This window comes from Thamnophis sirtalis, unplaced genomic scaffold, assembly GCF_051295495.1.
Source record: "Thamnophis sirtalis isolate CommonGarterSnake01/CBP01778 unplaced genomic scaffold, rThaSir2_p1.2 scaffold_4, whole genome shotgun sequence".
NCBI classification, from domain to species: Eukaryota; Metazoa; Chordata; class Lepidosauria; order Squamata; family Natricidae; genus Thamnophis; species Thamnophis sirtalis.
In genome coordinates, this window is record NW_028261384.1 from 133,882,887 (window position 1) to 133,907,888 (window position 25,002).

Sequence of the window (25,002 nt, forward strand, 5' to 3'; positions counted from 1 at the left end):
CTCCCCACCATTCATTGCACAGAGCAAAAATGCTTCTATGGCTAAACTTGCTGTCCTTACTGGCAGTCCTCCATGGTAATTGCCCCCCCCCCCTTCTGCTTCTTTCCATTTTAATTCTTGTATACAGGAGAGATTATTGATACACCTTTCTTTTCAGGTGCCAAGTCTCAAGTCAAGTTGGTGGAGTCCGGAAGGGATGTGAGAAGACCTGGAGAGTCCCTCCATCTCTCCTGCCAAGCCTCTGGATTCACCTTCAGCCGCTTTAGAATGGCTTGGGTTAGACAGACCCCAGGGAAAGAACTTGAATGGGTGGCAAAGATTTACTCAACTGGTATTTCACCGTCTCCAGGGACGATGCCAAAAGTCAGCTGTATCTGCAAATGAACAAGCTGAAAGAAGAGGACACAGCTGTCTATTACTGTGCGAGAGACTCACAGTGAGAGGAAGTGAATCTGAAGCCCATCAAGAACTTTCTCTGCCTCTGCGCAGTTCTCCGAAATGATTCACACAAGTCTGTATTTGTGTTTTATTTATCTTCTGCTTGAATTATGTGGGGTTTTTTTCTTTTATTGTTTCGAAATTCCATCCCTTTTGGCTCTTTAATCAGTTCCACAACTTCCTCACTTCAAACTAGATTTTTGTTTAATCCAAGGTAACCCTTCCCACTTTCCCAATAATTAAAAATGTTTCTTTTACAAGTTTACAAGTTGACATGACAGCTCCCCACCTCCAATCTATTTGTGGTCCTGTGTGTGTTTGTCTGTAGGGTATGTTTTAAAAAATTATTATATGAGTAGAGAAATCTCTTTTATCCAAAGATATTTGTAAATTAAGAAGTAATAGACCATCGTTCCTCACTTGATCTATATCTGCCAGTATGCCTGCCATCGATCGATCCATCGATCGATCGATCGATCCATCCATCGATCCATCCATCCATCCATCCATCCATCCATCTATCTCTATCTAATATCTCTATCATATCTATCAATCTATCTATCTCTTTTGACTGTCTGTCTGTCTGTCTGTCTGTCTGTCTGACTGACTGACTGTCTGACTGACTGTCTGTCTGTCTGTCTGTTTATCTATCTATCTATCTATCTATCTATCTATCCATCCATCCATCCATCCATCCATCCATCCATCCATCTATTGAAAACCAATAGAAACACCACACAAAATAGCAACTAAAAACAACAACAATCACATTACAAGGCTAGATTTTTATTTAATCAAAGGTAACCCTGCTCAATTTTCCAATAATTAAAAATGTTTGTCTCAAACCTTATTATGACAGGCTCCTAATCTATTTGTGTTTCTCTCTGTGTGTGTGTCTGTAGGGTATGTTAAAACTATTATGTGAGTAGAGATATCTCTTTTATCCAAAGATATTTATTAACGAATAATAAACAATGTCTTCTCAAGTGACCTATTTCTTTCTTGCTTTTTCCCCTTTCTTTCTTTCTTTCTTTCTTTCTTTCTTTCTTTCTTTCTTTCTTTCTTTCTTTCTTTCATTCTTTCTTTCTTTCTTTCTTTTTTTCTTTCCTTCTTTCTTTCTTTCTTTCTTTCTTTTCTTTTTCTTTCTTTTTCTTTCTATCAATCATCTATCTATCTATCTATCTATCTATCTATCTATCTATCTATCTATCTATCTATCTATCTATCTATCTATCTATCTATCTATCTATCATCTCTATCATTAAACTATCCGCCAACCCACCCATCCTTCTATCCATCCATTTCTCCATCACATTTTTTTTAAAAGAGCCACCTCCTCTTGACTGTAATGTAAAGATAAAGTAAAAGTTTTGCCCTTTCCAGTCATGTCCAGCTCTAGGGAGAAAGTTCAAGTCCATTTCTTAGACAAAAGAGCCATCATTGCCTGAAGAAATTTTGAGGTCAAGTGGTTTGGGGCTGGCTAATTAGGATTTACCACAGTTGTAAGAAATGCCCACCTGGGTTCAGTTCCAAGTGGGAGGAAAGACACTGGAAACATGGAAGCTCCTTGGAAAGATGGCTTAATGATGGACAGAACCACGCGGTTTGAGGTCCTTTGCAAAAGAGCACATGGAGTGGAGAGAGGAATATATTTATACCCTCTCTTGGGACTTGTCTTAGCGGTTTCTGTTTCTGTACAAGAAATGTGTCCCATTAGCTTTTAGACTCCCAGATGGCGAGGGTCTTAGCTAACTTTGTAGATGGTCTGTGTCCCAGGCTTGGTAGAATCTTGCTGGGTGATGTAATCTCCCCAGGTGCCATGTGGTGAGATAGGTAGAGGGCTAATCCTATCATGTCCCGAGGGCCATGTCTTAATCCCATCATCCTGGATCTGAAGGAGCTGCTTTCACTGTCAGACCTGCAATTATATCCCTGTTAGGATCTTTGGCCTGCCACACTTTCTCTTATTTCATTAATGTGGTAGTTGGGAGGGGGGAAGAGAAAGGAGTAGGATTGTGGAATGTATTGTTGTCATTCTTTTCTAGAAGACCAAGGTCATCTTTTGTCTCCGCACCTTTGCACCTGATCAGAAGCAGCTGGGTGGAGACGCCAGTGTGGAAGAAGAAGATTGGACCATGTGATGGATTGTGGGTGTGGGGAAAAGATCATGAACTTTTAACTGGGTGGGATTCTGATGTAATTTCCAGAATTGGGATTACACAGATGTGCTAAGACATCTGATTTATTAAATTGTAACTTTAAGGATCGTTTTGCCTTGGACTCTGATTTAATTCTACATGATACTTGGAACACTGACATTGACTTTAATCCATGTTGCTCCTTTTCTCATCCAGGGAAATATAATATTCTGCCTTTTTAATGTTTCCTAAAATATTTCATTCTTCTAGGAGCGGGGTGGGTGTTAACTTTCTTCACCATCATGTAGTGAAATTTCTGGATTCTTTTGCCGTGGGTATTCTGGAAGAAAGTATACTGGAAGCCAATGAAGATTGAGGAAAATGTCTTCAAAATCCCAGTTTTGCCTTCCCTGTTTGCAAAGTGATCTGACTTCTGAGGGGGAAAAAAAAGAACTGAATGGCATTTTCGTGTTTGCTATCATGGCAGAAATTTGAAAAGGAAATTTCAGGATGAGCTTTTTTTAAATATCTAAACTGCCAGTTTCATATTGAGGAAACATCTGGACCTAAAGAATCTCCTCAGAGAATTAGAAAGATGTCTCCTCTCTTCACTTTGGACACCAGGGGGCAAAACTCATAAAACTTTCCTTTTATATATGATAACTGCAGGGAGGATAATATATCATTAAATGGAAAAAAACCAACACCGCTCACAATGGAGCGATAGAAGGTAAAGATAATGGAATGCGCAGAGAAGACTAAACTAAAAATTTTGTTAGAAAATTATTTATAAACTTTGCATGAAACAGAAAAACACACAGTCATCATTTGTGGTTTTGATGATTAAGGAAAAAATGGATAATAGCAAAACATGAGCTCTTTTAGTTAATATTATAAATGTACTTATGTTTGCTGTGGAAGAAATACCGACATCCGTTTTTATTTTTTATTTTCATTCTCATTACAAATTTTAAGTTTTCTTCCTGCCTGCCTGCCTTCCTTCCTGCCTTCCTTCCATCCATCCTTCTATTCACAAAGTTATTTATTGTAATGTTATATTTTACCTAATTTTTTATGAATTTTTATAATTGCTATTGTTATTATTATTATTACTTTAGTTATCATTATCATTATTCAATTTTTATGGCTGTCCATCTTAGTGAATCAACTCTGGGCAATTAACAACTGATTAAAAAAACACCACCCAAAATAGCTTCTAAAACAAAATAATGATTTTGGTATGCATTCAGTTCTTTTGGGGTTTCTTCAAAAGGTCATATGAAAGAAGAAAAGGTATAAACCTTTCCTGAACTCAGATGTTTTCTAACATCCCTCTTTCAAATGTGCTTAGTGCTTGTTCATCATTTGTTTCCTTGAATCACTTTTGTGCAAGTCTTTGTTTTTATTACTTTAACTTAAAGGTGGCTTTCACTTTTCGTAAAACTGAAAAATTATAAATCAACCCTGTAGACCGAGGTGGCGCAGTGGTTAAATGCAGCACTGCAGGCTACTTCAGCTGACTGCAGTTCTGCAGTTCGGCTGTTCAAATCTCACTGGCTCAGGGTTGACTCGGCCTTCCATCCTTCTGAGGTGGGTAAAATGAGGACCCGGATTGTTGGGGGCAATATGCTGACTCTGTAAACTGCTTAGAGAGGGCTGAAAGCCATATGAAGCGGTATATAAGTCTAACTGCTATTGCTATTGCTAGATGCAACAAAACTGTAAGATGAATGCACTGGTGAGTTCTTTTATATCAATCAATATGTAAATCAAGTAACAATTTCCCCGTTAAAACAGCCAATCGTTTTTCCTATTCAAGCTACACCCACCAAAACAAAGTTTGTGCACTTTCCCGAATCCTTTCTGATCAACTCCACACCATTCATTGAACAGAGCAAAAATGCTTCTGTGGCTAAACTTGCTGTCCTTACTGGCAGTCCTGCATGGTAATTGTCCCCCACCCCACATTCTTTCCATTTTAATTCTTGTATACAGGAGAGATTATTGATAAAGCTATCTTGATCCGGGGGGGCGTGGCCTGTTGCCGAGGAGGGCTCAACCGAGCTCTTCTCAGAGATCTGGTCTGTATATCTAAATAAGATCATAGATATCACCCCTTTTTGGCTAAGAAAGGGGCAGGGAATAGCTCTGTATGCTAGGGTCTATTCGTAATCCACAGCCTTTCTCTTTTTTTTGGCTGTGGACAGAGATTAGATCCAGCGGGAGCGGAGCTTTTATCTCCAGCCAGTTCTTCTCAGCTGCCTTTTTTGGCAGCCCCAGACAGGTGAGCCCCCCCCCCCGGACAAAGCAAAGTTTTTTCAAGCTAGGATTAATACGGGCGGGTCCCACTCCTATGAGATTTATGCTTTTATTACTATCTTAAATACCAGCACCACTTGTCTTAGAGACTTCTTTGTCTAAACGGACTCCAAAATGGCGATTTCTCTCCGTTGGTGATTGATAGGGGATGTACTTAGCCGGTTTTACCTTCCTGCAGACCGCTCCTTAACAAAATAAACTCTTTTTCTTTGGAAACAGAGGGGAGCAAAAGCGCTGCTTATTTGCTTATTTATTATGGCACCCAGGTCAAAGAAGCGTCTTGCTACAAATGTGCCTAAAGAATCTAAAGAATCTATATTGGAACCACAGCCTTTGTCTCCTATGCCCTCTACTGGAGAATTTTTAACACAGGAATTTTTCTTTCAAATGTTTAATGATTTTAAACAAGAAATCAAGGAATTTGTATTGGAACTATATGATGATTTAAAGTCTAAAATTGACCAAATGAAGGCGAATACGTTCGCAGCCGTGTCTGCCCTGTCAGATTATTCTGCTGAAATAGAGAATAAATTGGAAAGCTTGGAGAAGGCTAATTTTAATTTGACTACTAATATTCAAATATTACAACAAAAAATTAGAGACACTGAAGAACAGCTAGTGATGATAAATTTTAATAGGAAGGCATTTGCAATAAGAGTTAGAGGACTCCGTGAAAAGGAGCAAGAGAATCTGAAACAGACCTTTGCTGAAGCCTTCAGCCATGCGGTGGGAAGCCCGGGACTTAACTTTGATTGGCAGATTCGGAAAATCTATTGCCAGAATTCATTGGTAGCGGAACAGCGACAGCTCCCGAGGGACATAATTATATATTTCTCCACAAAAGAATCCAGAAACGCGATCGTGCAAAAGTTTCATAATAACAGTCTCCGAGTTGATGACCAGGACCTGATTGTCTTCAAAGAAATACCTTTCCAGAAGTTGAGAGCAAGAAGGGACTACGCCTTTTTAACTAAAGAGCTTAGGAATCAACAGATTCAATACAGATGGGAGGCCCCTGCCGGCATTACGGTCACATTTGAGAATCAAAGATTTCGTCTTAACTCTGTTTCGGAGGCCCGAGATTTCTATTGTAGGACTTTGAAGGCGGGACTTCCTGACTCACTTGGAAGAGAGGAGAGACAAGCGGAAGGAGAAGGCAAGCGGCAGGCCGTGTGGTTGCAAGATGGAGGGGGTAGCCTTTCCTCCCTCGGAGAAGCAGAAAAGCGCAGATCGAGGATTTAGACATTTTAAAATATTTGCTAAAGTTGTGGACCGAATGGGGGTTTGCGACCTCTCTCCGGTAGAAAAAGCGGATTAATTCTTATTAGAAGGGAAAGTTGGGTGAAATTACTTTGAGCTAGATCTTAAACTAATGTCTGCATAAATTTGATAGTGGTAAATATCAGACAAGCAAGGGATGAGGGTAAAATGTATGCGGAATGATTTACATTGTTTAAAGCCTATTAGAAGAGAAAGCCGGTTGGGATTATCTTAAGATAGATGTAAAATGAATGTGGAATGAATTATGTTGTTTAAATTTTGTTAGAAGGGACTACTTTAAAACAGAAGGTTAACTGACTTTTGTTGAAAGTATTATTTGAATATGTGGAATGATCCATGCTATTTAATTCTTATTAGAAGGGAAAGTTGGTTGAAATTACTTTGAGCTAGATCTTAAACAAATGTCTGCATAAATTTGATAGTGGTAAATATCAGACAAGCAAGGGATGAGGGTAAAATGCATGTGGAATGATTTACGTTGTCTAAATCCTATTAGAAGAGAAAGTCGGTTGGGATTATCTTAAGATAGAATGTAAACTGATTTTTGTGTAAAGTAATACTTGATCTATGCTGCCTAAACTTCTCTAAGAAGGTAAAGCTTGGTTAGATTATTTTGAATTATTGTTTGAAAATGAGGTTAAGAAAGATTATTTACGCTGTTTAAATTTTATTAGAAGGGAAAGTTTGATTATTCTTCTGTAAAGTAATATTTGAATATGTGGCATGAACCACGTTGCTTAAATTTTATCGGAAGGGATTATTTTTGGTTAGATTGTATATTGATGCCTACACAAATTTGTATAAATGTTTATCTGAATATAAGGTTTAGGAAGAGGAATGGGAGAGTCTACAGAAGGTTGGGGTAAATAACAAAGAAGTAAGAGACGAGAATAAAATATAGATAGAATGACTTATACTATTTAAGCATAGATAAAGATGGGGGGCTGAGCTCAACACAAAGAGTGGTTTCTTTTTTTTCTTTTCTTTTCTTTCTTTTTTCTTGTTTTTCTTTCCTTTAATATATTACTTTTATTTTTAATCCATACGTACACAAGATATTTTAGACAGAAGGTAGTGCCAGGTGTGGGCCCTGGGAAGTCGGGAGGATTAGGGATGGGGATTTGTGGGGGGGGGTGTTAACATAGTCTCAATAAGAACAAGAATGTACTTATATACGGTTGTTTTTTTTCTCTCTCTCTCTTTTTTCTTTCTTTATATTTTTTTTCCTTGGTTTATTTTACTTTTATCAGATTAAACAACACTCGAATAAAGGCATACACCAAGGAGGGAGGTAGAGGGAAAGAAGAGGGAGGAGTAAGGAAGGAGTAAGGGGAATGTAAGGAGGGCGTGTGGGGAGTAAGGGGAGAAGGAAGGTTTGAGGGGAAAGGGAAGTAGGAGGGGAGTGTTAGAGGGAGAAAGGAAAGTTGGAGGGGGTAGATGGGGTGTATGGAGGATGGAAGTGTTAGGTGGGGTTGTGAATGATGAGTTGTGTTTTCTTTTTATTTTGTTTTATTTCATTTTTTTTTTCTTTTCTTATAGCAAATACTCTGTATATAAGTGATTGCAAAATGGAATGTGAAAATGAATAAAATATATTGGGAAAAAAAATTAAAAAGATAAAGCTATCTTTTCAGGTGCCAAGTCTCAAGTCCAGTTGGTGGAGTCTGGAGGGGATGTGAGAAGACCTGGGGAGTCTCTCCGTCTCTCCTGCCAAGCCTCTGGATTCACCTTCAGCAGTTATTACATGAACTGGGTGAGACAGGCTCCAGGGAAAGGCCTGGAATGGGTGGCAGATATAGGTAGATCCTCGTCTCCGATTCGCTACTCGGACAAAGTCAAGGGTCACTTCACCATCTCCAGGGACGATTCCCGCAGCCAGCTGTATCTGCAAATGAACAATCTGAAATTGGAGGACACAGCTGTCTATTACTGTGGAGAGACACAGTGAGAGGAAGTGAATCTGATGCCAAACAAAAACCTTCTCTTCAGAGCACTGTACAAATTGAGTTCCTTATAGAAAGTTAAATCTGTGCATTGAAGCAGCAGCAAGTAAATCTCCATGATGCCAAATGGGAGCTCCAAACTGACTTTGAAATAAGCAGTGTAGAACCTGTTGATCAATTTGGTGGATAAAGAGAGAGAGAGAGGGAGGGAGGGAGGGAGGGAGGGAGGGACTGCACTTTTGCGAGATTTACCTGGGTATTTTTTAAAAAGTTAAAATTTATTTAAAGATAGAAATATGGATTTGTTGTCTAGTTTTGAAATGAACAATCACCAGTTAAAACTCCCACTAGAAAACAATGGTAATTTTATTTACAACTTTGCAAAGAATGTGAACCACACACAAACACACACACACACACACACAAACACACACAGGTACATTGGACACATCGTAAATCATCAATATGTTTTCTTTATATTCCTAATTACCGTTGCAAATTTACCTCCCAGTTTTCCTTATTGGCTTAGTACTCAGACTGTGACAACCTATCAGAATCACCTAAAGTGAATACATTATCTCTGCCCCAATTACATCTCCCATTACTCTAATTCTATTGCCCTCTGCCCTTTTTTTACAAATTACCCTTTTATGCAGGGCTGGGATTCAACCGGTTTGCACTGGTTCGGACAAACTGGATGTTAATTTTACAGTTAGTTCGCTGAACTGGAAGTTGGAAGGACCCACTGGCCCCTCCCACCAGAGGTGGGTTCCTACCAGTTCGCACCTATTCGGTAGAACCGGTTCGTCAAATCTACCAAACTGGTTTGAAGAGATTCCACCAGTGGACCCGGAAAGCAGACCTCACCTACAGAAGAGGTTCCAAATTTTTTTGAAACCCACCACCGGTCCTTAGATATGATTACTCTACACTATCATGCTCGTATTTATAAAACTCACTGCCTGTGTGAAAGGTAAGGATGACTACTGTGTTTGTGGTGCAATCAGAACATTACGTGTGTTGAAGTTGTTTTAACGCAAACCAAAGATGCCTTTAAAAAACAAGTTTACATCATATTCTTATGCATGCCAGTGCTGTGTGTGAGGTAATTTAAGGTGGTTCTGACAAGTGTCATCGGCATCTTCATATCCGGTCACATGGGCAGCAAGCCACTCCCATCCAGTCACATGGATGGCAAGCCACTCCCACAAAGGAGGCCACACCCACAGAGTAGGTTCAGACAATTTTTGAAATCCACTTCTGCCTCCCACCCTGCCCCTCCCCTCCCAGGAATCTCCACATGACCCATTTTGGATGCCAGATAACCAAAAATGGTCTAAGGGAAGCCTCTGAATTCACTTTCAATATGGCAAGAACTGGATGACAAAGTATCCAGGGAAAGGACTGGAATGGGTGGCCCGCATAAGTACAGGTTCATCTTACATTCCTTACTCTGACAAAGTGAAGGGACGCTTCATCATCTCCAGGGACGATGCCAAAAGCCAGCTGTATCTGCAAATGAACAGCCTCAAAGCTGAAGACACAGCAGACTAATAGTGTGAAGGAGATACACAGTGAGAGGGTGTGAATCTAAATCCTGTCAACAACTTTCTGTACTTCTAAGCCGCTTAAACTGATTTGCACTCAAACCCTTTCCTTTTCTTTTAATATCATCAGATTTCCACAGTCTCAATATTTTCTACGTTACTCCTATTTTGTGTCTGGCTCTTTCTTCCTCCATGGTTGTCACTACTAATTGTGTACTCTTATCACCGCCTGTAAATCAGGAGAAGTTTTGACATGAAATGCTCCCTACACATTCAAGTCCATCAGCTTCTTTCGTCTGCCAGGAAATTATATATATCCTTTGGTTTCATCTTGTAGAGTTTTAGTTTTTGGAAATTCAACTGCCCAGCTTCCATGTTGCAAAGCAAGAATTCTATTTTAATTAAATGTGAGGAAACCCATTGTATGAATAATGAAAAAAAATGTATTTATGGTTATGAGGGGAAGCTCATGTTTATGTGTTTGTGTGCATATTGGGAAAAAAAACTCCTCTAATGTGAATGCTGAGATGGTTGTTTTTATTCACAAACATTCATGAATTAAGGGTAAGGTGACCAGACGTCCCGCTTTTGGCGGGACACCCCCGCCTTTTGATGCATATTCCCGTGTCCCGCCCGCTTTTTAAAAAGGCATGCTTTTTTTGGCGCTGGCAGCTCCCACCCATCAGCTGCTGGGCTGGCTCATCGTTTCGTTCTTTGCTACCTACAAATTTAAGCCAGCCCAGCCTGCCGCTCACTAATTTGATTGGCTGGACTCCAGCCAATCAGTGAGCTGGCCAACCAGCTCACTGATTGGCTGGACTCCTTAGCTGAGGACGCATGCGCGAGTTCTCCATTTTATTTCGTCTTTCTTTCTTGTTGGGGTTGCAGCTGCTGCGCTTACTCACTGGTGGTGAGTATGTTTTGTATTGTCTAATTAATTTGGTACTGTGGGAATCGGGAGGCGCTGGGGGGAGGAGACGTTGCTGGTCGCCGCGTGCTCCCTCGCTCGCGGCTGAGGAGGGGGAGGAGGGGGAAGCAGCCCGGCGTTGCTTGCGGAGGAGGAGGAGGAGGGGTGGAAGGCAAGCAGCCCGGCGTTGCGTTGCTCGCGGAGGAGGAGGGGGGAAGGCAAGCAGCCCGGCGTTGCACGCGGCGGCGGAGGAGGAGGGGTGGAAGGCAAGCAGCCCCGCGTTGCATTGCTCGCGGAGGAGGAGGAGGAGGGGGGAAGGCAAGCAGCCCAGCGTTGCACACGGCGGAGGAGGAAGCAGCCCGGCGTCGCTGCTCGCCGCGCGCTCCCTCGCTCGCGGCCAGGCTTTGGTGCTGCCTTTCCCGCTCTGTGCGTGCTGCCCAGACCAGACCTCTCTTCCTTCCGTGGAGTCCGTTCGTGAATCCATGGGATTCGCCGCGGAAGGAAGAGATATCGGGGGAGCGGCGCCGCCAGCAGAGAACGTCCCCTCACTTCTGGGCCTCCCTGCTGCTGTCCCGATGTCTCTTCCTTCCGTGGAGTCCGTTCGTGAATCCATGGGATTCGCCGCGGAAGGAAGAGATATCGGGGGAGCGGTGCCGCCAGCAGAGAACGTCCCCTCACTTCTGGGCCTCCCCGCTGCTGTCCCAATCTCTCTTCCTTCCGTGGAGTCCGTTCGTGAATCCATGGGATTCGCCGCGGAAGGAAGAGATATCGGGGGAGCGGCGCCACCAGCAGAGAACGTCCCCTCGCTTCTGGGCCTCCCTGCTGCTGTCCCGATGTCTCTTCCTTCCGTGGAGTCCGTTCGTGAATCCATGGGATTCGCCGCGGAAGGAAGAGATATCGGGGGAGCGGTGCCGCCAGCAGAGAACGTCCCCTCGCTTCTGGGCCTCCCCGCTGCTGTCCCAATCTCTCTTCCTTCCGTGGAGTCCGTTCATGAATCCATGGGATTCGCCGCGGAAGGAAGAGAGGTCGGGGGAGCGGCGGCGCCAGCAGAGAACGTCCCCTCGCTTCTGGGCCTCCGAGAGCGTGGACGCAGCGGCAGCTGCCCGCAGACAACTTCCACGCGCTTCCGGGGCTCCTGTCGCTCGGCAGAAGCTCCTGAAGCGTGTGGAAGTTGTCTGCAGGGCAGCTGCCAGCGCCCCAACCTCTCCTCCTGCCTCTTCGTGTATGGGATCGCTGCCTTCGAGAGCGTGGGAGCGGCCGCGAGGAGTCCGTTCGTGCAGCGCCCCAACCTCTCCTCCTGCCTCTTCGTGCATGGGATCGCTGCCTCCGAGAGCGTGGGATTGGCCGCGAGGAGTCCGTTCGTGCAGCGCCCCAACCTCTCCTCCCATACACGAAGAGGCAGGAGGAGAGGTTGGGGCGCTGCACGAACGGACTCCTCGCGGCCGCTCCCACGCTCTCGGAGGCAGCGATCCCATGCACGAAGAGGTAGGAGGAGAGGTTGGGGTGCTGCACGAACGGACTCCTCACGGCCGCTCCCACGCTCTCGGAGGCAGCGATCCCATGCACGAAGAGGTAGGAGGAGAGGTTGGGGCGCTGCACGAACGGACTCCTCGCGGCCGCTCCCACGCTCTCGGAGGCAGCGATCCCATACACGAAGAGGCAGGAGTCCTCTGTGGGAGCCCTGTCAAAGCGCACCTTTCCCGTGTCGGCAGCTGTAGGGACCGCCCCGCTGCTTTCTCTTCCTCCTCCTCCTCCTCCCCTTCTGCCATGAGCAGCAGCAATGGCAGCCGAGCCGGGAAATGGGTGCTTTGGCAGGGCTGTGGGAGCCCTGTCAAAGCGCACCTTTCCCGTGTCGGCGGCTGTAGGGACCACCCCGCCGCTTTATCTTCTTCCTCCTCCTCCTCCCCTTCCGCCCGCAGCAGCAGCAACGGCAGCAGAGCGGGGAAAGGAGCGCTTTTGAAGGGCTTCCGCCACGCCCCCAAGGACCGCTGACCTCGCGCCTCCGTTTCTTCTTTTTTCCCAGCCTTCCCAGTTAGCTTGCTTGAAGCTCCGAGGAGGCAGGAGGAGGGTCGCAGGAGTGGAAGTGGGGGGAGGTCTTCCCAGACGGGAAGAGCTGAGAGGCTGCCGGCCCCTTTCGCAGGAAAGTTAACTTTTCTTGGCAAAATCCTGCCCCCCCCCCCGCATGGGTGAGTGGTAGGCTGTCCTCTTCCCGCAAGCCGCCCGGAGTTACCTGTGTGTGAGGTGGGCTGCCCTATGCATTTGCGTGTGTGCGCTGGAAAGAGAGTGAAAAAGAGAGGGAGAAATAATTATATTAATTAGATAGATCAGTCTTTCTCCACCTTGGAGACTTGAAAGTGTGTGGACTTCAACTCCCAGAAAGGGAGTTGGGAGAAAGGGAGAAAGGAGGAGAGAATGAAAGGAAGATGGGGGAAAGAAGAAAGAGGTAAGGAGAGGAGGATGGAAAGGAGAGAAAGAGGGGGAGAGAGGGTAGAAAGGGGAAGAGGAAGAGCAGGAGTAGGAGAAAGGTAAGGGAAGAAGGAAGGGGAAGGAGAGGAGGAAGGAGGAAAGTAGAGAAGGGAGGGAGGGTGAAAAGAAAGAGGTAAGGAGAGGAGGATGGAAAGGAGAGAAAGAGGGGGAGAGAGGGTAGAAAGGGGAAGAGGAAGAGCAGGAGTAGGAGAAAGGTAAGGGAAGAAGGAAGGGAAAGGAGAGCAGGAAGGAAGAAAGTAGAGAAGGGAGGAAGGGAGAAAAGAAAGGGAAAATAAGGTGGTGTTATAACAGGAGGAAGGGATGGTAAACAAAGCAACCCAAACTGTATATTATAACCTATTAAATGAAATAATAAATGTATAAGAATGATAAATGTTAAAACACTTGTAACCAAATGACATGCTATATGTGATGATGGGTTTTTTTCTTTTTGTTTTGTTTTTATTGTTGTGGGTATGTGTCGTCTATGTAACAAAACAAAAAAAAAAGTTGATAGGCAAGAGGAAGGAGGAAGGAAGGAAAAAAGAAAAAGAGGGAGAGAGGAAAGAAGAAAAGATGGAACTAGAAAGCAAAGAAGGGAGGGAGGGAGGAAAGGGGAAGACAGGGAAAGAGTAGAAGGACAGAGAAGGTGAAGGTAGATAGGCAGAAGGAAGGAAGAAGGAAGAAATAGGAAAGGAGGGAAGGAGGAAGGAACAGAAGCGAAGAAATGGAAAGAGCAGAAAGACAGAGAAGGTAGATAGGCAAAAGAAATGAAGCTGAAAGAATGGAAGGAGGAAGGAAGAGAAAAAAAGAGGAAGGGAGTGAGTGAGGAAAGAAGAGAGGATGGAAGGAGAAAGGAAGGAAGAGAGGGAAAGAGCAGAAGACAGATAAGGTGAAGGTAGATAAGCAAGAGGAATGAAGGAAGAAGTGAGGAGTCTCGAGGAGGGGGAAAACATTTAGTGACCAAAGTTACAATGGCATTGAAAAAAGTGACTGATGACCATTTTTCACACTTAGCGACCATTTTCACACTTAGCGACCGTTGTGGCATCCTCATGGTTACGCGATCAAAATGTTGATGTTTGGCAACAGATTCGTATTTCTGATGATAGTTTGAAATGGTGACAGTATAAATTATTGCTGGTGTAATACTTAACAATGGTTTTTAAGGATTTCTTTTATTTATAGAATACCTTTTTTATTATTTTGGGGGGATTTTTACTTTTAAATTGTTTATAAAATGTATTTACTACAAGAAATGTTCCTTTTTGCAAATGTGATCTTTGCAAATCTTTGTGATGCAATATGTTCAGACCAGGTTTATGTGTCTCAAAGTGGCTGCTATTCTATGGGCAGGCCAGGTTGGTGCAAGGCAGCTTTGCCAGATTTGGTGTGTTTCACCCTCATTGAATTTTATATCGTATAAAGAATGGAAGGCGGAAGGAAGAGAAAAAAGGAGGAAGGGAGTGAGGGAGGAAAGAAGAGGATGGAAGGAGGGAGGAAGGACCATTTTTGCAACCATTTTTCACACTTAGCGACCGTTGCAGCATCCTCATGGTCACGTGATCAAAATTTGGTTTGGCAACAGATTCGTATTTATGCTGGTTTCAGTGTCCTGGGGTGACCTTTTGACAAAAATTTTTTTTTTAATCAAGCCCCCCCCCCCCCCCCCCCGGTAAAGGGTGTCCCTCTTTTCCAATCTGAAAATCTGGTCACCTTATTCTAGCCGCCGCATCACCAGGAAAATACCTATGCAACCCTCACTGCACAGAATAATGTAAGCCAAAACTGAATTATTCGTAGAATATAAAGCTATTTCTTTGTAGAAGTAATTAATTTAGAAGAGATGAATATCTTCTCCATCTATCTCATCTTTCATTCCAACTCTGACTTACTAATTGTGCCTCAAAATGCATTTGGGTTTTGTGGTTCTTTTCAAGGGTAAGTGGGGAGAATGTGAAAAGCTTCTACTGAATATATATGTGTGTTCTCCTTCATGTCCTGTCCCCAGCGTAGCCCTTTCAAAAGTTATAATTGCATGTTCCTTGCCTCTCCCTTTGAATCATGGAAAAGCCCTGAAACTTTGCAAACCTTTGTTTTAATTACAATAATATAAACCTGCCATTTCTGCTAAAAAGGGAAAGAATCTGACTTCACTTATTAAGACTGGAATATTTTCTGAAAGCCCCGCATGTAAGGAGACTAGAAGGAAAACTGTGAGATTATTGCATTGAGGGACTATTTTATCTGGAGTGATATGTAAATGAAGGCAAAATTTCCCCTTTAAATGATCCACTTGATTTCTCTTTTCAGGCTACACCCATCCACACAAACTTTGTGCACTTTCCTGAATTCTTTTCTTTCAATTCCCTCCATTCATTACAACGAGTCGAAATGACCCCATGGCTGAATTGGGTGTTCTTGTTAGTGCTCCTTCAAGGTAGTTTTTCTCCTCTTTAAAGAATTAAGTTCATTTTTTCCCCATTTTGTATATATAAGATTTCATTGAAAAACTCTTGTTTTTAGGAGTCCAATCTGAAGTCCAGTTGGTGGAGTCTGGAGGGGATGTGAGAAGACCTGGAGAGTCCCTCCGTCTCTCCTGCCAAGCCTCTGGATTCACTCTCAGCAGCTACTGCATGCACTGGGTGAGACAGGCTCCAGGGAAAGGTCTGGAATGGGTGGCTGCCATATGTACAGGATCATCTCCTTCCACTTATTACCCAGACAAAGTCAAGGGACGCTTCACCATCTCCAGAGATGATTCTCGCAGCCAGCTGTATCTGCAAATGAACAGCCTCAAACTAGAGGATTCTGCGGTTTATTACTGTGTGAGAGAGACACAGTGAGAGGAAGTGAATCGGATGCCAAGAAAAAACCTTCTCTTCCTCTCAACTGCTACCCGAAATGATTCAGTCAAAGGAAGTTGTGTATTTGAACTTAAAAGCTGAAGATAAATCTCCATCATGTCTTGTTCTCTCAAATCTGATCTGTGTAGAAACATTGTGGAACCTTGTTAACACTTTGATGTTGGGAAAAAAGGGAATTTCCAGGTTTTATAATAAGAAATACGGATTGATGTCCCACAGATCTTCCCTGATATCTTGGAAATTCTGAGTCCCTTGATTCTTAGTTTTACCAAATCCCCATGTTTTTTGTTTTTTTTAAGACATGTTCTTCCATTTTAATTCTTTCTATATCTATGTATTTATTCAACCTCCTCAATCCTGAAGTTCTCTCCCCTTAGTAGCATTGAGCCAAGGGATGTAAACATTGGTCACTGGAGGCCTCTTCTCCCAGAATCCCTCTGAGACTCTATTTTTTAAACTGCCTTCCCCCCTTGATATAATCTCTTGATTACTCCTGCCGCAATTTCACATCAAAGAAATGGATGGGCTGACCTGCCTTACTCCTTAATAACCTTTGGAGAGTAAATGAAACTTGGCGCCATCCATCAACTATCTTGCTTAACAGCAAAATGATTTGAAAATCATTTGTATAAGTTCTGTCTGAAAAATCTCTAAGTGAATGTGCTGAGCGCCTCTTTTATCCCAATCAATATGTAAATCAGAACATGATTCCCCTTTAAATAAGCTGCATGGTTTCCCATTTCAGGCTGTACCCAAGAACACCAAGTTTGCATGGTTCCTAAATTCTTTGCTTTCGATTCTCTCCATTCGATAAATGGAGCGAAAATGACCCCATGGCTGAATTTTGTGCACAGGTTAAGTGTTAATTCAAGGTAGTTTTTTCCCCCCTCTTTAAATAATTTCCTTCATATTCTCATTTTTGCATATAGAAGGTTTCATTCAAATGTGTTTTTTTCTTTTTGGGAGGCCAATCTCAAGTCCAGTTGGTGGAGTCAGGAGGGGATGTGAGAAGTCCTGGAGAGTCTCTCCATCTCTCCTGCCAAGCCTCTGGATTCACCTTCCGCAGCTATCCCATGAACTGGATGAGGCAGGCTCTAGGTAAAGGCCTGGAATGAGTGGCCTTCACACATACAGCCTCAACGTCAACTTACTACTCAGACAAAGTCAAGGAACGCTTCACCATCACCAGGGATGATTCCCGCAGCCAGATGTATCTGCAAATGAACAGCCTCAAACAGGAGGACACAGCTGTCTATTACTGCAAAAACCTTCTCCTCCTCTGAACAACTTTCGAAATTGATTCAGAAAGTCAAATGTGGGCTTTTTAAAGTGAGAAGCAGAAGGTAAATCTCCGTATACAATTTGGAACCTTAGGTCTGATCTTCTAAGAAGCCGTGTAGAAGGTGAATGACATTTCGAGAGGTGAGAAGAAGGAAATCTCTAGGCTGTGGAACAAAATGGGTACGATAGGTTTTAAAAAGTAGCTTTGTCAGCACTCCTCCATTGAATAATTAGGAAAGAAAACCACGAGGCTCCATTGATAGAAATCAAGTGTACTTTTACTAATTATAAATGATTAGAAGCTTAGCAAAGCGAAAGACTGATTATTTAGGCACAAAAGCAAATGATATATAGAATAACCCATTCCCCTCCCCTTGGCATCCCAGTTACAGTCCAATCATAATTCTCCCAGTGTCAGATGTAAGATAACTTTGAAAGGCATCACCCAGATGGAATGTCGCTGCCGTTGGCCTTGGCGGGAAAACTCCTCTGCATGCGCAGCAAACCCCAGGATCTTCCTCCAGCACAATTAGTATTCCCCTCCCAAATACCATGCCCCTCTCCCCGTTTCAATGGCAGCTGAAGCAGCAGCAAAGCAGAGGCTGACATCCGGCCCTCCTCCGGAAAAAGGGGTTTTCAAAGTCCTCAATTTTAAGCCCAGTTTCTCAACCATTGCAGGATTAATCATACATCTAGAACAGCCCGAATTGAGTAGAGCGGAAAGCCGCTCCGTCTCCCCACCAGATGGCACCCTTAACTCAATTGGGATCAACATGGGGCCTTTATGTGAACTCACGCATTGACGCGAGCCGTAATCATCGGAGTCATCCGAGGAACTGGTGGTCATGTCCGCTCCCTCCTCCATCTCCGGCTGGAAACACTGGGGGGTATTTTCAGCAGCGAGCGCAGCTCCCCTCTCCTTCCCCAGGGCCTTGCGTGCCTTCCCTTTCCTCTTGGTAGGGGTTTGGGTGGGCGGAGGAACTTTAACGCGGCAATCCATGGCGCGATGGCCTCCTTTTCCACAATGGAGGCACATGAAAGGCTTGTCGTTGCCGGTGGAGCTTCCCTTCCCTTCACCCCTGATGTGGAATGGGGCCCTTTGAGCTGGGGGGGGTGATCTCTCTGCTTTTTCCCCTTTCACACATTGAATTCTAATCAAGTCTAGTTCAATATCCACTGTATTTTCATAGCCAGCAACAATTCGCTTAGGAAGGTGTCTGTTAACACATTGTTTGTAAATGTCCTCGTTTAATCCGAATGCAAACTGGTCCTGAACCTCTTCAGCCACCGGCTTATTTCCCTGTTTTAGGGCCATAAAATTCACCTTCCCTCGTCTCTCAATCAGTGGGTTATCAAACCTCCTTTGTAGTGCAGTCATAAAGCTATTAAAATTCCTCAGGACAGGGGAATTACATTGGTGTAAGCTCACCATCCAAACGGCCGCTTTTTCTTCCAAAGAAAATGAAACTATTTGCACTTTCATCTCATCTGACTCTAAAACTTGGCCATATTTTTCCGTATAGTTGCAAATCTGCATGACGAAAGGACCCAACCTCTTTGTATCACTGTTATATTTTGCTGGTAAGGGAGGGACTTTTGCACTTCTGCGTCTTCTGGGGGACCCCCCCACTCTGGCAACAGCCCTGGCTGGGGGGGAAGACTGTTTCTGGGTTTGCTTGCTCCCATCCCCCCTTGGCCTCTTCACCCTCCCTAAATTTATGCAAGGAGTACCTTTGTGCAGATTCTTCCGTTTGCTCTCTTTCCATTTCTCTCTCCCGGGACCTCCTCTCGGTCATAGTTTCTTTCCAGTCTGCTGGGGTTTTCCTTTGTTTCCGTCTGGTGATTCCTGCATCCAAATTCTCATAATCCTCATAGTCCTCTTTTTGCCCCACTCCCAAAATCCATCGGGGCTGAACCGCAGGCTTCTCTATCCTCAGGCCAGCTAGCCCTTCAGGTAAAGTTGGTTCTGCAGTTTCTCTATCAATCTCCTCATCATCGCCTGCTTGCAATGACATTTCTCCGTCCTTCTTGTGAGTACACCCCTCACGGTAGGTTGAAAACTCCTGGTGGGGTGTGAATGAGTCTTTTTTCGCTTACTGTGAGCACTCCTCCATTGAAATAATTAGGAAAGAAAACCACGAGACTCCATTGATAGAAATCAAGTGTACTTTTACTAATTATAAATGATTAGAAGCGTAGCAAAGCGAAAGACTGATTATTTAGGTGCGAAAGCGATTGATATATAGAATAACCCATTCCCCAGCCCTTGGCATCCCAGTTACTGTCCAATCATAATTCTCCCAAGTGTCAGGTGTGAGATAACTTCGAAAGGCAACATCCAGATGGAATGTCGGTGCCGTTAGCCTTGGCGGGAAACCTCCTCCGCATGCGCAGCAAGAGGGGCAGCAAACTCCAAGATCCTCCTCCAGCACAATTAGTATTCCCCTCTCAAATACCATGCCCCCCTCCCCCGTTTCAATGGCAGCCGAAACAGCAGCAAAGCAGAAGCTGACAATACCCTCCAAAACAAAAATGACTTTGGTCTGCATTCAGTTCTTTTGGGTTTCTTCAAATGGTCATGTTAAACAGGAGGAGAAAATATAAAACCTGTTACTGTGAACCCCTGGTACGCTCAAATATGGGAGGGAGCATACTGCTTCCCTTTTTCTGTGTTTCAGATCACCCTAGGAGCCATCCAGGCAGAAAGCCATTTTTTATGTTGCCTTTGTTACATTTGTGTTGCATTTGTGCTGATAAGTCTACACACACACATACACATACACACACACACATTCTGAGGTTTTCACTGGTGTTTGTATGTAGGTCTTTGGTTATTTGGGTTTTCTCCCGCGTAAAATTGGAAGTGTCTTTGCAACGTTTCTACGAAGTCTCATTCGTCATCTTCAGGCTGGTCGCATCTTGTAGAGTTTGAGAGTTTGGAATGTGAATATCAGTGCCTATCCTTCCTAGAAGAATGAAATATTTGGGGAAATATTTAAAAAAAGGCAGAATATTATATATTCCCAAAGGAAGAAAAGGAGAAACATGGTTATTTTTTTAAAGAGGCAGAAAGCAGCCCCCAATTTTCTTAATGGGATGAAAACCATTAAGTCACAATAGGGATGTCCCAACATCTTTTTTGGAATACAAATCCCTTCATTTCATCATCTATCTGCATTGTCCTCCACTGCCATGCAGAAGTCTGAAAATAAAACGTCAGCATGATCTTTCTAAAAATCCAAACCACCATTCTCATGTTGAGGAAACATCTGGACCAAAAGAATCTCCTCAGAGAATTAGAAAGAAATGTGTCCTCTCCTCACTTTGGACACCAGGGGGCAATATTGGCACACAAAACTCCATGACTTATGGGGGAGGGAATAAATCCATTCTAAATATATATTGTCTAATTTTGGACGTGTGACAGTTGTTATTTCTGTAATTGTTCCCTGAAAAGTCTGCCTCTCAGGAGGCTACAATCGCCCCTATGAAGACTAGAATTGTTCTAATATGAAAGGATGTGTATCATTTCTGGCTTGATTGTCAGGGGAAAAAAAACAGACCAGGTTGTTCAAATCTTTGATGGGAATGAAAATAATATAGAGGGATGTTTTATCAGGTTTTTGGCCCTGCAAAAAAAGCCAAAAGAAACGTGGATACAGATATGTACATTAATCGAGAAGATTTTGTGGGTTAAGCTACAATGGAAAGCATAAAGAAAGCTTTATTTCAGGAGTAATAGACAGGTAAAAAAAAACATGATCCTTTCTTTCTATATCTAGCAACTACATGGCGGCTATTATAGGCCCCATATGGAGTCTTGGCACTTAAACAGATTAACAGAGTTAGAAAGGAAATTATATGCAGACTCAGTGGTGTGATTCAAATAATTTAACAACCGGTTCTCTGCCCTAATGACCATTGGGGTAGGTGGGGCTCGGTGGTCATGTGACTGGGTGGGCGTGGCCAACTCAAGATCACTCAGGTCGATGGACGCTTCGCCTTAGCTGTTATAATGTAATATGAGTTAACCGGAGAGGCAGTTTCTGTAAAGCAGGGCAATAAAGATCAGGCTAGAAACAACACCAGAATGTTTCCTTCCTGCCTTCCTTACAGGATTAGCCCTGTAAAGTGAAAAAAAAACAAAAGGAGATTTCTTCTAACAATCGGTTCTCTGAACTACTTAGAAAGTTACCAACCGGTTCTAAAGAATAGGTGCGAACTGGCTGAATCCCACCACTGGGCAGACTAGTCCAATCTCCCTGTCCAAGCAGGAATCCCTACACTATTTCTGACAGATGGCAGTCCAGTCTCTTCTTGAAAGCTTCCCGTGATGAAGCTCCCTCAACTTCCAAAGGAAACTTCTGCTCCATTGGTTGATTGATCTCACTGTCAGGAACTTTCTCTCTGTAAAGGCTGATTCGTTTTACTTTGGAATGGAAACTTTTATTTTAAAAATCATCTCTGCAAGGAATGTACAAACTCAACAATGAAACCCCTGCTCTGAAGAACTCTTTTATGTCAGCCAATATGTAAATGAAAGCACAATTTCCTCTTTAAAGGCAACAGTTGACACCCACTGACACAAAGCCTGTGTGTTTTCCCAAATTCTCTCCTTTCAGTTTGCCTCCATTCATTAGAGGGAGCCAAAATGACCCCGTGGCTGAACTTGGTATTCTTTCTTGCATCCCTTGGAGGTAATGTTTCATTTCATGTAGGGGCTCCTTCCATTTGCAGTTCCTGTATATAGCAGATTTCATTGAGAGATCTTTCATTTTAGGTGTCCGATCTGAGGTTCAATTGGTGGAGTCTGGAGGGGATGTGAGAAGACCTGGGGAATCACTCCGTCTCTCCTGCCAAGCCTCTGGATTCACCTTCAGAGACTATTACATGAGCTGGGTGAGACAGGCTCCAGGGAAAGCACTGGAATGGGTGGGCTACATTTATCCAAGCTCATCTTACATTTACTACTCTGACAAAGTGAAGGGACGCTTCACCATCTCCAGGGACAATGCCAAAAGTCAGCTGTATCTGCAAATGAACAATCTGAAAGAAGAGGACACATCTGTCTATTACTGTGCGAGAGGCACAGTAAGAGGAAGTGAATTTGAGGCCGGTCAAAAACTTTCTCTCCTTCTGAGCAGCTTAAATTTATTTACACTCAGTCTTTTTATTACTTTCCTTGCTGAATTCCCTCCATTTCATACTTTCCTACATGTTATTCATTTTCCTTTCCTTCTCCATTACTTTATACTCTGTATGCTTAAACCTGAGTCAGGAAGTTTTTTAGTGTCTTACCATGTCTTTCCACACAAATGCACACATACTCTTTTTAATAATCGTACAGGGCGGGGCATAACCTTTTCCTAGGGGGTCACAGCAACACTTGTAATAACAACACAAATAATTCATACACCATTCGAAAGCCCATCAAAAACTGAGTTTATTGACACGATTTAATAGTCAGTATGACCACCATTAGCCCTTCGAACAGCATTCAAACGAGGTGGATAAGAACACAACAAATCTTCAAACAGTTCCGTTCGATTTTCCAGATTTTTCAACACAGTTTCCAAATTCATTCTCAAAGTTTCAACCGAATATCGATTTTGACCTTGCTCCTGAATCATCAGAGCTTCCACTTCATCCTTAATTATGGCCCCAATGTTCTCTGCCGGATTGAGATCTGGCGAATATCCCGGCAAGACGTCATTGCCCCAAAATTCGTGAGCCTCTCGAAAGGCAATGCATTTTATTCTGTCAATGATCCTTTGTTCTTCCGAATCGAATTTTCCAGCCATTCTTAAAGCAAATTTAACATTTAATAGCTCATTCAATTCAGTTTTTTATGGGCTTTAAAATGAGGTGTCGCGGAAGTTGTAAACTGCTGTCGATCTTGCTGTGACCCCCTAGGAAAAGGTTATGCCCCGCCCTGTATTTTTTTTAAAAAAACAAAAGAACCCTTCCTCTCTCTCTCTGTGTGTGTGTCTCTGTCTCTTTCTCTGTCTCTCTCTCTCACACACACACACAGACACACACACACACAGACACACACACACATTCTTGATGGGTGATTGTCTTTTTTTTTTTTTTGATTATTAAAACAAATTGAACAATTCATTCAGTTTATTCCATCTATTTATTTCAAGTGTGGTAATCCAACATTTATTTATCTAGCATAAACATCTGATCCAATCTGTAATGAACCATAATAATAAAACTTCCCTGTCTTAACTCTCTCTGTCTCTCTCTCTCTCTCACTCACTCACTGTGTATTTTTATAAAAAACCATGTTTTTAATGTGTATGCAAAGACATTGATAGGTGATGCCCTAAAGAGAAGCTCTTTTTACCTGAAGCAATATGTAAACCAGGCCACAATTTCCACTTTAAAGCAGCCAACTGGTTTCCCACAACACGAAATCTGAACATTTTCCTGAATCTTTTCTGGTTGATTCCCTTCCGTTCATTGGAGGGAGCAACAATGATTCTGTGGCCAAAGTTTGTGTTCTTTCTAGCAGCCCTTCAAGGTAATGCTTTCCCTTATAGCTTTTCCTTCACTTGATGGTCCTTCTATCCAGAGATGTCATTGAGACCTATTTCTCTCTAGGTGTCTGGTCAGAGGCCCAGCTGGTGCAGTCTGGAGAGGACTTGAGAAGACCTGGGGAGTCCCTCCGTCTCTCCTGCCAAACCTCTGGATTCACCTTCAGCAGCTACTGGATGGCTTGGATGAGACAGGCGGCAGGGAAAGGCCTGGAATGGCTTTGCCATATACATCCAACTTCATCTAACATTTACTACTCAGACAAAGTCAGGGGCCGCTTCACCATCTCCAGGGACAATGCCCAAAACCTGCTGTATCTGCAAATGAACAGCCTCAAAACAGAAGACACGGCTGTCTATTACTGTACAAGAGAGAGACACAGTGAGAGGAAACTGAACAAAAACCTTCCTTTCTTTCAATGAAAAATGGGGAAAATGGTTTCAGAATTCCAGTTTTACCTCCCCTGTTTGCAAGGTGATGTGAGACAAAATAAAACTGGAATGGAATAACGGTAGTCCTTGAGTTACGAACCACAAATGAGCCCAAAACACTTGTTGTTAAGCGAGACCTTTGTTAAATGAGTTATTCCCCATTTTATGACATTTCTTGCCACAATGTTTAAGAGAATTACTGCATTTGTTAAGTTAGTAATTTGGTTCTGAAGCGAATCTGGATTCCCCAGTGTTGTGGCCCAACAGCGGCTGGCTGATCTATTGGTGGAATGTGACAGCGATGAACACTATGGGACTGCTCTGGAGGCTGAGGATGACTCTGGTGTGTGTTCAGAGTCAGAGGAGGGACTAGAGAGGCCTCTTGGCCACCAGGTAGCATCTGAGTCAGGGAGCAGTGAGGAGGAACAGAGGGAGGCTGTCCCTGATGTGTATATGCATAGGGCTGAGAGGAGGAGGGAGCAGCTTTGGAAAAAGGCTCACAGAAGGAAATAGGAACAGGTGGCTACTGATTGGCCCTTCCCAGAAAGCTTAAATGTGGGGCGATGGGAGGGGAATTTTGCAGGAAACAACAGTTTACTAATCCAGGTGCAGAGAAAGTTTGGAGAATTTCGCGAGTTCAAGCCTTGTTTTCATTGAGATAATTTTCTGGGCTCCTAGCCAAGGGGTTGCTTATCTCCCTCCTTAATAGTGGCAGACATCCAAGCCGGCATCAGTATATATTAAAGGCTTTGGACAGGACACCCATTGACTTTGCTTGTCAGAAGGACGTAAAAGGTCCTCACAAGATCCCAAGTCACTGCAAAGGTCATAAATATGAGTC

At 43.4% G+C, this 25,002-nt stretch overlaps 1 gene segment (V, D, J or C); it reads left to right on the forward strand.

Moving 5' to 3' along the window:
- The first annotated feature begins 14,949 nt into the window (after positions 1 to 14,949).
- LOC148046729 (Ig heavy chain V region 3-like) lies at positions 14,950 to 24,152 on the forward strand. The segment is given in 4 exon segments: positions 14,950 to 14,980; positions 16,873 to 17,004; positions 23,546 to 23,716; positions 23,797 to 24,152. Coding segments are annotated over 4 exon segments (690 nt in total).
- Positions 24,153 to 25,002: the final 850 nt, after the last annotated feature.